Consider the following 12,375-nt stretch of genomic DNA (forward strand, 5'->3'; position numbering starts at 1 on the left):
TTTTAAGTAAACTTTGGACAGAATGCTTAAGAATTTCTTTGTAAAGTTTAAGAAATTGGTTTGTTGTTGTTTTTAACCAAAGGAAGTCATCTTTTTTTTTTAATAAATTTATTTCATTATTTATTTTTATTTTTGGCTGCGTTGGGTCTTCGTTGCTGTGCGTGGGCTTTCTCTGGTTACAGCAAGCAGGGACTACTCTTCGTTGCGGTGTGAGGGCTTCTCATTGCGGTGGCTTCTCTTGTTGGGAGCACGGGCTCTAGGCGCGGGCTTCAGTAGTTGTGGCACGCGGGCTCAGTAGCTGTGGCTCGCGGGCTCTAGAGCGCAGGCTCAGTAGTTGTGGTGCACGGGCTCAGTTACTCTGCGGCATGTGGGATCTCCCTGGGCCAGGGCTCGAACCCGTGTCCCTTGCATTGACAGGCAGATTCTTAACCACTGCGCCACCAGGGAAGCCTCAAAAGGAAGTCATCTTAACGCTAATAAGCAAGAATTGCTAATCTTAAAATTAGAAGCCACTGGTATCTAAATAACTTTTATTGTCATTTCAGATACATACTGTTGAATTTTTGTTGTGCTTACTTTATTAAAATTTTTCTAATAGGCAGCATGAAATAACTTGTCATTTAAGTCTATAGTTGCAAGGTTTTTTTCTTTTTTTTTTAATAAATTTATTTATTTATTTTTGGCTGCATTTGGTCTTCGTTGCTGCGTGCGGGCTTTCTCTAGTTGTAGCGAGTGGGGGCCACTCTTCCTTGCGGTGCACGGGCTTCTCATCGAGGTGGCTTCTCTTGTTGGAGAGCAGGGGCTCTAGGTGCGCCGGCTTCAGTAGTTGTGGCTCAAGGGCCCTAGAGCACAGGCTCAGTAGTTGTGGCGCACAGGCTTAGTTGCTCCGCGGCATGTGGGATCTTCCCGGACCAGGGCTTGAACCCGTGTCCCCTGCATTGGCATGCGGATTCTTAACCACTGTGCCACTAGGGAAGTCCTATAGTTGAAAGTTTTTGAAAAAATCTTTTTTAGCTTTTAGTAAAACATGGAGGAGACTTGTTTGCTGAGAATGAGAATAAAGATACTCCTTGTGATTGTGCTGAAAAGCAACACCACAAAGATTTGGCCCTCAATCTGGAATCTCAAATGGTATTCTCACGAGATCCTGAAGCTGAAGAAATAGAAGCGGAATATGCTGCATTAGACAAACGAGAGGTAAGTTTTTTTTAATAAAAAAATTATATGGATTTTATATTAAATTTTATTTTTTTCTTCTTTAAAACCCAGTTTGTATGGTCTTCTTTGCAATATGCTAAATATCCTGTGATCTACATAGCCATAAGTATGAAAATACATCTAGAAAACCTGGAGGTGGTGTCTGTCCTTTAGCATATGTAAGTATGTTTAATTACATATAAATAGAGATGCTGACTCCAAGACTCCAGTCCTGTACTTCAGTCTCTGCCTGTCTTCTGGATTGCTCTTATCAACAAACATGCTTTGGTAACTCCCATCTTAAAAAACAAAACAACCTCTCCATTGACCACTCTTCCCCAGCCCTGTCCCTGTCCCCCTTCACTTGTAGCCCCATATCTCTGATCTTCATATGAGAAAAACAAAACTTAGGAGCTGTCTATACATACCAACTTCCTCACCTTCCCTTCACTCTTCAGCCCATTGCAGTGTGACTTTCTTCCCTTCTACTCTGATGGAACTGCACTGATGTGGACATCAAGAGTCACTGTGCTGCCAAATCTAGTAGGTGCTTTTCTTACTTGAATTCTTCAGCACCACTTGACATAATTAACCACTCCCTTAGTGAAACACTCTTCCCTTGACTTCAGTGACATTGCTTTCTGTTTTTCCTTTAAGTCTTCCTTGTCTCAGTAAACATTACCTCCATCCACTCAAGCATAAATGTGGCAAGCATTCTCGATTCCTCACATCCAAGCAGTCTGGGAATTCTGTCAGTTTACCTCCAAGGTTATAACCTAAATCCATTTACTCCTCCCATTCTCTACTCCTACCTCCCTAGGTCCTCTCCACCTTCACTTCTCATCTGAACTACTATAGTAGTTTCCTTACTGGTCTCCTTCCTTCTGTTCTCGTCCCCTTAGAATCCATTTTGTGCACAGTAGCCAGAGTGCCTTTTAAACTTAAATTAGATCATATCACTTAAACCATAGAGTGACTTTTCATAGCACTTAGAATAAAATCCAAACTGTTTGCTCAGATATAAGACCTTATATGGTCTCGCCACTATTTACCTCTCCAACATCATCTCACTGGCACACTTTGCTCTAATTGTAGTACCTAGACTATACTAAAGCTTTTGCATTTCCTGTTCCTTATGTCTAAAATCATCTCCCAAGTTTTCTCTTGACTATATCAGTTCTGCAGAGAGGCAGTCTTACATTCTTTCTGAAGTAGACCCCTCTCCTTCCATTATTCTTTACCATATACCCTATTTATTTTTTGTAGCACTTATCACATGCTATAATTATTTTGTTTATATATTTTTATAGTTTACTTGTTTACTGCCTTTCTCTTTTATTAGACTGTCAACTTTATGAGGGCCAGAACCATAACTGCCTTATTTAGCAGAATATTTTCAGTGTCTAACACACTGCATGCACAGTGGGCATCCATAAATATTTCTTAAATAAAGACATTATTATAAGACACAGTAAATTTTTTCCTCTAAAAACGATTCTGATTCTTCAGTGTTCAGTGCTAACTTGATTCTGAGAGGACTTATATAACTATTATTTGTATGTGTTTAGGCACTTTTATTTGCCATTCCTCTTTAAATTAGTTTTCTTTTTCTTTCTTTGTATCAGTATTGGACTGCTTTGAAGGTTATTGCTGGTTTGTGTTAATCTGAAAAAGAAGCAGTTTATCTTTGCAGCAGGAAAGAGAAAGGCACCTTCATTCTTAATCCCTTCTGCAGAAGAAAGGGGTACTGGCCGCTTGGAACTGAGCAATGTATTGAAATGCATCACATGGCCTAGTTATAGTTCCATTGCAGAAATTCAGAGTGAATATGTTACATGTTCATGAAGGCAGTATGTCTTTCTCCTTCAAGGACTATTTTTCTTCCATTGTAACCTATTTAGGTTTTAAACTGTGCATTATAAAAAAAGAATCTATACAGATTGCTTTATATCAATATTATTCCTTTCTTAATGTATCTAAAGTCAAATTTTATTTGGTTCAACATAAATTAGGTAGAATGATGGCTAATCTGAAAAAGAACATTTAGGAAATATACCAGGAAATAAACAGTTGCCACCACTGGGAATATCAGGAAATATTGATTTTCATTGCTGAGGCAGGAAAGATACCTGGAGTCCCAAATCTGAACTTGGAACACAGTTTCTAGAAGCAATGTTATATATAGTGTATAAATTCTAGACTGGAATGAGTACTACAAATTTAATCATCAAAGGATTTGGTAGATTTTTGCAGGACAAAGTATGGTTCATAAATTAGCTTAAAAGCAAACTGTATATGATGATTTGGGGGCACTTTTTAAAGGATAGTTGGGTTAAATTTCCCCTTTTTCCTTTTTTAGTTAATTCCTATATAGAATAGTTTAGGTTAAATTTTTATTTCTTTTTCTACTTAAGGTTATAGGATACCTGTAATATGTAGAGATTCATGGCAGTATAGCTGAATGCATATATAGGTGTAGTAGACTATTAATACAGTATGATATGAAATGTATTCAGCATTAAGTTTTTACTATCATTTGTAAAAAGAGTAACACTGCAGACTGATTGAGTGCGTGCTCTGCCCCTGTTTAAAGCTTTTTAACATCCCCAGTGATTTTTCTTTAATTTTTCTTCTTTTTGTGGCCGTGCTGAGTGGCATGTGGGATCTTAGTTCCCTGACCAGGGATCAGACCCGCGCCCCCTGCATTGGAAGCGCGGAGTCTTAACCACTGGACCACCAGGGAAGTTCTTTTATTTTTTAATTAAAGTTTTTTCAGCCAAACACCCCTTTTATAAGAAGAAGCAGAATGAAAATTTAAAATATTCATTATTCTACCACTTATAAATAATACTTGTAACATTTTGCCTTCCATTTTTCATCAGTGTGATGATATTGTACATTTTACATCCTGTAGTTTTTTTTTTCCTTAACATTTTTTGATATTCACAGACTCATCATGGAAAACATTTTGAATGACTGCTAACTACTCTAACATGTAGATGTCCTATAACTCCCTGAAAGTATATTTGGGTTCCTTGCATTTTGTCACTTTTAAAAGTAACATTGCAGTTGACCAGTTTTGTTCACATTGTGATTAGACCTTAGGATAGATTCCTATAAGTAAAGTTATTGAGTCACAAGATCAGTATTTTTTTTTTTAGAAATTTTTTTTTTTTTTTGCTGTATGTGGGCCTCTCACTGTTGTGGCCTCTCCCGTCGCGAAGCACAGGCTCCGGACGCCCAGCCCCAGAGGCCATGGCTCACGGACCCAGCCACTCCGCGGCATGTGGGATCCTCCCAGACCCGGGCACAAACCCGCGTCCCCCGCATCGGCAGGCAGACTCGCAACCACTGCGCCACCAGGGAAGCCCAAGATCAGTATTTTAAAGGCTCATGATACGTGATGCTTAGTCATTAAATGATAATCCAATTTCTGTTTTTACCCACAGTACATCAGAGGGCCATCTCACTGCAACCTTACCAATATTGAGGGGTGTTTTTGTTTTTTTCCAAACCTTGGCCAGTTTGTTAGGTAAAGAGTTTGTATACTTAAGGATGTTTGTGTTTTTATAACTTTTGACATTTTAAATTTACTGATTGTCACGAATTCCTTATATATTAAAAGCAACACACTTTTTATGTTTAAACCTTGGCAGTTTCTTTTGCAGTCAAGTTTGTCAGTCTTTCCTGTCATTACTACACTCATTGCTTATATATGCTTCCCTGCCAGAAGACATCTTAGGATCAGGAAACATACATCAACTGAGAGAAATTACCCCTGGTGAATAGAGTTCCCACCATATGGGGTTAAGTAAGAATTGATGAAATGGTTTCCATGATAATCAAAAAAACAAAGCTAGAAATAAAGATAATATCTAGTTTTAAAATATCTATAAATCAGCTGTAAGGGATAGGGCTTACTGACTGCCCAGAACTCTCTGGAATGTGTGGTAGATGTTACCAAAGGACTTCCTCAATGGTTGTTATTCTGATAAGTATTTGAGAATTTCTACTGCTTTTTAAGTTATGGTCTTTAGTTCTATGCTTACTGCAGTAAGCTGGTTACATCTGTTTAAAGGATTGAAATAGATATGTGTATCATTATTAATAATAAAAACACAGTACTGAATAAAAATAAAAGCAAGTTGCTTAGCGATATATTTAATGTTATGCCATAATATTATGATAGCTACAAATTAAATTCATGATAGTGATTGCTGTAAGCAAGGATGGGGAAAATTAGGGAAATGTAATGGGGAAAACATGTCACAGGTTATTTTAGCTTTTATAAATTTCTAAATAGTGAGACATTTGTGATTTTATTCCTTGTATGTTTTCTGTTAAATGCAAAGAAAAAAAAGTATAAAGGATAACAAAAGAATTTTAAAAACCTGAAATGATACAGTACCTTTATGAAGAAAACTAAGAAGCATTAACACTTGAATAAACAGAGAATACATTTATGATAAGAAGTTGAATAGTATGTCATAATCACTTCTCTCCAAATTAATTAATAGGTATCATATAATCCCACGAGCAATCCAGATTGTATCTTAATAAGTGTAAATGTTGGTGGTTCAGTGATTAAAAGTGAGTCTAAGTGAAAACATATATTGATATATTCACACACAATTGATTTGCAAAAAGAAAAGACTGGATAAAAATACTTGAGAACTTTAATCATGACCATTGCTCAGTGGTGGGATTATAGATTTTTATTTCTAATTCATTTTTGTATTATTCAGATTTTTAAAACTATGAAGTAAGATGGTTTTGTCATTATAGTATGATTCTTTTGTTTTAGAATGATAAGGTACATGAGACTAGGCATCCACTTTCCATCTTAAAAAAGACTTGTGAGAGAGTAGTTTGAAGTCCATGATAGTGGAACATACAGAGCCTTTTTAACTTCATTGCCAAACTGGAACTGGAAGGTTAAATAAATGATAATCATATATATTTATTTATAGGCATTTAGAACTTCCTAATAGTATAATAGCCAATTTAACTTTGTTTTTCTTCTTTTTAAAGCCATATGAAGGATTAAGACCTCAGGATCTTCGTAGATTGAAAGATATGCTTATTGTGGAAACAGCAGACATGCTCCAGGCTCCACTATTTACTGCTGAAGCTTTACTTCGAGCTCATGGTAATGAAAGAAATGTGCTTCTGATAACACGAGTGCCTTTTGAAACTTTTCAGAGTTAAAAGGTGGCTATTTTAATGTTTTAATATAAAACAAAATAGTTTGCTAAACAAGCCTAAGTTCATTTTTGTGCAGTAGTTACTGCAGTACTCAGCATCCTCATAACATTTTGTATTTTGAAGTATAAACTAGCTACAAATTGTAGAGAGAAACAGGAAATTTCTTTTAAAAATTGAGCTACTAAATCAACTTATAGATTGTCTAATTTTAGAAATGTATCTGATTCAAGCAGGGTTGAGAGTTAGAATCCATAGTCCTAGTCCTGGTTTTAACATTAATTTTTACTGAAGTCAATTAAATAAAGTTAACTAACAGTTGTGTTATCAGTATTGTCAGTTGCATTTATTTTATGTAAAAGCTGTTTCTCACCATGAAATGCACAAAGAGAAATTTAGAGAGTCAAGGCAGGAATATGCTATTCCTTTTAAGGTGAGGTTTTTTGTTTGTTTTTATTTTTTTGAGGACATTACCAGATTTACTTAGGAAAAGTGCTCAGCTTATTTTAAGTTCTCTGTGATACTTAGCATAGCCATTCTGGGAGTTGTTACATGCTGAGTTGGACCCTCTCATTGCACACTTGATATTTGACATTTTGGCTTATTTCAAAGAGGTTTTTTCTGATTTAGAAATGCTTTTTAAAGATAGAAAGGTAAATGGCTATTCTCATCCAGTAATTTTGAGGCATACCGGTCTGTTTTAACTATAAATCTGTACCATCTATCCTAAAATAGAATGTCAACTTCCAAAAACTTTTATATAACGTTTTGATCAGAAGAAAATTTAAAACTGCATTTCATCATCCTTTGATCACCTCTGTGAATAATTTGGTGTATAACCATCCAGAATCACTAACTTCAATATTGATATTTCCCAGAGTTCTGTGGCTCTATATTTTAGTATAAATAAGGATAGCCTGGGAAACTAACCAGAGATTCCTAGGTCGACTTCCAGAGAGTCTAAGTCTTTAGGTGAGGGATGCAGCATAAAAACGTGTGTTGTAAACAAGCCTTACAAAGTAGACCGTTTTCTGAGAAACATTGCTGTGCACATTTATCTAATGAAACCAAGGGTTTCAAAAAACACCTAAATAATAAAGAATATATCTACCACCTGACCTTAATAAAGTATTCAAGGCTTTATTTCTAAATGCCTTTTTAACATTTTCTCCTCAACCTAAGGGTGTCCACACCTGAACTCATCATTTCTCCCACTGTCTTGATAAATGGACTGCCACATTAATTTAATCACCCTAACTAGAAACTGGGAAGTCATACTTTCCTTCTTCATCTCTATTACATTTGGCCACAGTCTTATCATTCCTCTTCCTAAATATCTCTCATCCTCTCCCCATCCTCCCTAGCTCTTTCCATTCTCACTGCCACTGACTTAAATTCAGGTTGTCATTATTTTTCATCTAAATTGTAGTCTCCGCTGTTGCCATTCCTCTTCATCCTTATTCATTTTTTATATTGCATTTTAAAATTTTGAGCATGTAACTCCCCTGCTGAAAAACCCTTCACTGGCTCTCCACAGACTTAAAGTATCCCAGCTCTTTAGTAGACCTTCATGACCCAGGCTTCTTTACCTGGGCTGTTAATTTTCCCATTTATTTACCCACTCCTGCTTGTCCTTATTAATCACTCTTCCAGGAAACCTTTTCTGCTTATGTGTTCCCAAGTATTCACTGAGAGCCTTCCTGTCTCTTCCCATTATATCCTGTGCATGTTATGTGTCGTACACTTAGAATACAATATTGTAATAATCTCTTTATTTGCTTTTCTTCTACATTAGCCTGGGAGCTCTTAGAGGACAGCTTTTTATTGTTTTTTGTTTCCACAATATCTGGCATCCCTTAAGCCCTCAGATCATAGTTACAAAATGAATAGATAATATATCTGAAATGTTATTTATATATTTTTAAATCCATCTTTTTATTATAAAACTATTTTTCTCCATTGCCATCTTTTAAAATTTTGAAGTAAATCCTTTGGGAAAAAAATTTAGACCTGGTTTCAAAAACGACATTGAGAAATTCAGAATAGTTTTTAAAATCTTAGAATTTAAAGATAAAATATTTTCCTCTTAGTAATAATACTTAACATTCGTAAAAACTTGTAAAGAAATACCAAATACCTTAGATTGTTTTTCTTTTGTGTGAGGTTCACAGGACCTCGTCCTTTGCTTGAGCTTTCAAATAAAGAGAGTGCATTTAAATATAACATAGAGCTGGCATAAAAGTGGAAGCTATTCATCTGTGAGGAGCTGTAACGTGACAGTTGTATTAGTTAGGGTATGCTGGCTGCTGAAATGAAAGTATCGAGTCAAACACAGTAAACATTTATTTATTTATTTTGTGGTATGCGGGCCTCTCACTGTTGTGGCCTCTCCCGTTGTGGAACACAGGCTCCAGATGTGCAGGCTCAGCGGCCATGGCTCACGGGCCCAGCCGCTCCGCGGCATGTGGGATCTTCCCGGACCGGGGCATGAACCCGTGTCCCCTGCATCGGCAGGTGGACTCTCAACCACTGCGCCACCAGGGAAGCCCAGTAAACATTTATTAATCATAATAGTCTAAAGTGTTAGGAATGGGACAGGGGCTGTGCTCCACACAGTTACTCGGACTGACTGAGACTCTGCCATATTAACAAAGTAGCTTCTGAGGTTGCCTGGATTATCTCCATTCCAGACAACGAATCAGAAAGGAAAAAGTGTGGAGAAATAGGTGTGGGAAGTTTTTTGACCCAGTCCTGGAAGTGGCATAAATCACTCCTGCACCTATTCCACTGACCAGAATTCAGTCACATGGTCACACTTAACTGCAAGCAATAGTTCTACTCTGTAGAACTGTTGTGTAGTACTTACGTCCGTTTCTGCCACAGGTATCTACATTCAGCTAAATTATATAATATATCATAATTCTAACTTACAATATTATATAGAATCTAAGGCTAACTTAACTAGTAATTTTATTGTAATTAAAACAAAGATTTTCTTCTCTGGTGTTTACACATTGTGTCATCAAGTATTTTTAAATGATCACCTCCATTTTCATTCCATTGATATTTCCCTAAATTACTTCTTTCATATAGTAGGGTCAATTCTAATAACCTGATATCTAACTGAATTTTATTACTTGACATTTGTCTATTCTGTGATAACTTTTTTGATAACTTAAGAGTTCTATATTTCAGTCTCCTATTAAGGCGTATATAATAGAGGCTAATGCAGGTTTTCAGATGGACATCTCTTCTATATTGTTTAGGTAATATCAGTGATATTTTGATAATCAAATAAGATTTTCAGAGATAAACCATGCTAGTGAATAAAAAAGACAGTGCACAGAGCTGCAGTTTATACTAATTGCTGTCAAAATCCGGATGGGCTCTGTTTCAGAGCTATTAAACTGAACTATTTGTTAGATTTATAGATTGTATCCTTGGTAACATTCATTCAGCTTTCCACAGGAAAATAGATTTAAGTATTATGTTATCTACTGTCAAATTTAGTCCCAAAGTAATGAGGTTGAAGACAGAAGACAGAAATGTTTGGCAGTATTTACTAAGTAGTAATTGAATTTTAAGGATGACTCTGTTAAGAATACAAAGGTCATTTTCTGAGCATTTCCTCAGTAATAAAAGTAACTTATATAGTTCAAAGCTACGTAATGAGAAAATAAGTAAAATTTACTTACCTCTTTTTTAAAATATGAGACCAAGGCTAGTTTGCTTGTCCTTAGAGTAAATGTATACTGAAGTATTTTTTAAATCTCCTTTGGAGACTCATCACTTCTATAGGTAATTAAACATCAGTAGTCCACACCTCCTCTCACTCTACTCTCTTCCTAGGAAATGACATCTTCTTCCACGGCTTCCATAGATACAGATTTCTCCTTCTAAAACTAGACTTCTGAGCTCTGTACACTTATATATAACTGCCGATTTGAAAGCACCTCTAGGATATCTCAAAAGCCCCTTAATCTCATCACGTCTAAAATTAAAATCATGCTTTTAAACCTGTACCTGAGTCTCTGGTATTCCCTATTTACACAGATGGCAGCACCAACCAACCAATGTGGAAGACCTGGGACAACAACTTTGACATTTCCTCTCCCTCAGACCCTATATCCCATTGTTACCAAATTTTCAGTCTCACGTCCCAGATCTTTTTTTTTTTTTTTTTTTTTTTTTTGCGGTACGCGGGCCTCTCACTGTTGTGGCCTCTCCTGCTGCGGAGCACAGGCTCCGGACGCGCAGGCTCAGCAGCCATGGCTCACAGGCCCAGCCGCTCCGCGGCATGTGGGATCCTCCCAGACCAGGGCACGAACCCGTGTCCCCTGCATCGGCAGGCGGACTCTCAATCACTGCGCCACCAGGGAAGCCCACGTCCCAGATCTTAACTTCTTCCTTTCTCTTCATCTCCACCGCAGCCAGCCATGGCCTTGGCTACCATAATCTCTCACTGGTATTTCCCAGTAGCCTCCTTTCTAGTCTACCTTTCCCTCCACTCTCACCCTATCCAATTTCTTTGTTATTCCATACTGTAGTCAGAATGATCTTTTCAGATCTAACCGTGACAACCTGTTCTTCCTAACCCTAAGCCCAGTTTTCACTGGCTTTCTGTCACTTCTAAACTGATGATAGGAGTATTATTAAAAAGTTCTACATGGCCTAGTCCCTGCCTGTTTTCAGCCTCACTCACACAGTGCTTCCCCTCTGGTCTCCATGCTCCAGCTACATTGACTTTTTTAATTTCACAAGGATGCTGCCTTCTCTCCTACCATAAGGCCTTTTAGCATGCTATGTACCATCTGTCTAGAATGTCTTTCCCTCTTCCTTTGACCCAGTTAGCTCCCACTCATCCTTCAGATGTCCACTCCAAGCCATGAGCTTCCTGAATGGGAGTCTCTACCTCTTCTTAATGGTGCTTCTGACAATGATAATTTTTTTTAATGTGTTGATTTTACTTAATGTCTTTCTCCCTACTAGACTCTAAGTTCCATGAAAGCAGGAATTATGCCTGTTTTTTCCTCCTGTTATATCCCTACAGCTTGACATAGTGTATGGCACATAAAAGACATTCAATAAATGTTTGCTAAATGAATGATATGATAGAATCCAAGCAGGAATTGTGCTGGAAAATATTTGTAGCAGATAAGACTAGAATTTAATTTAATATGTGTGTATATAAATTATAGTAGTTCTTTTTTCCATTTATGAAAAAGTATTATAGTAGAGATTTGAAAAATAATATTGTTCTAAGAAAGTTTTAACTTTTTAAGTAAGTACAAGTATACCTCATTTTATTGCACTTTGCTTTATTGTGCTTTGCAGATATTGCATTTTTTACAATTTGAACATTTGTGGCAACCCTACATTGTCAGATGATGGTTAGTGTTTTTTAGCAATAAAGTGTTTTAATTAAGGTACTATAGTCTGTTAAGTGTGTAATAGCATTATAGCTAAAAAAACAATGTAGTGTAAACATAACCTTTATATGCACTGGGAAACCAAAAAATTTGTATGACTTGCTTTATATTTGCTTTATTGTAGTGGTCTAGAACCAAACTTGCAATATCTCCAAGGTATGCCTGTAATGTCCTATCAAAACACTCAGGTCCATTTAGCAACATTTCCTAGAATGCACTCATGTGCAGTGTTTTTCAGTTGTTGGATTTTTCTTCTTTTGTAATGACTCCTGTTTTCAATCTTATCTTCCATCTCCCCAAACCACAATATAGTATACTGTAACTTTACAGAGCTGCTCATGTCTCTCCATTATATTTCTGTGCCTTTGCACATATGGAAACACACTGTATTTTCATTGCATGTCTGAATCATAATTATCCTGGTAAACCACCAAATATATTGACTTCATATGGTTGAAAAAAGTCTTATATAGAAAGTTTTCACAGTTATTTGTATTTGATTTGTAAAATGATATAGAATGGGCCCATGGTAAATAATTGACTCATA

At 36.6% G+C, this 12,375-nt stretch overlaps 1 protein-coding gene across 5 annotated transcripts in view; it reads left to right on the forward strand.

Moving 5' to 3' along the window:
• The window catches only part of ANKIB1 (ankyrin repeat and IBR domain containing 1), a 159,777-nt gene that overhangs the window by 103,923 nt on the left and 43,479 nt on the right, over positions 1–12,375 (forward strand). For all 5 annotated transcript variants that reach the window (XM_060157021.1, XM_060157017.1, XM_060157018.1 and 2 more), the window contains 2 exons: positions 1,015–1,197; positions 6,229–6,346. In XM_060157021.1, the coding sequence (XP_060013004.1) occupies positions 1,015–1,197; positions 6,229–6,346 (301 nt within the window). The remainder of the gene's footprint in view (positions 1–1,014; positions 1,198–6,228; positions 6,347–12,375) is intronic.

Source organism: Lagenorhynchus albirostris, chromosome 8 (assembly GCF_949774975.1).
Source record: "Lagenorhynchus albirostris chromosome 8, mLagAlb1.1, whole genome shotgun sequence".
Taxonomy (NCBI): domain Eukaryota; kingdom Metazoa; phylum Chordata; class Mammalia; order Artiodactyla; family Delphinidae; genus Lagenorhynchus; species Lagenorhynchus albirostris.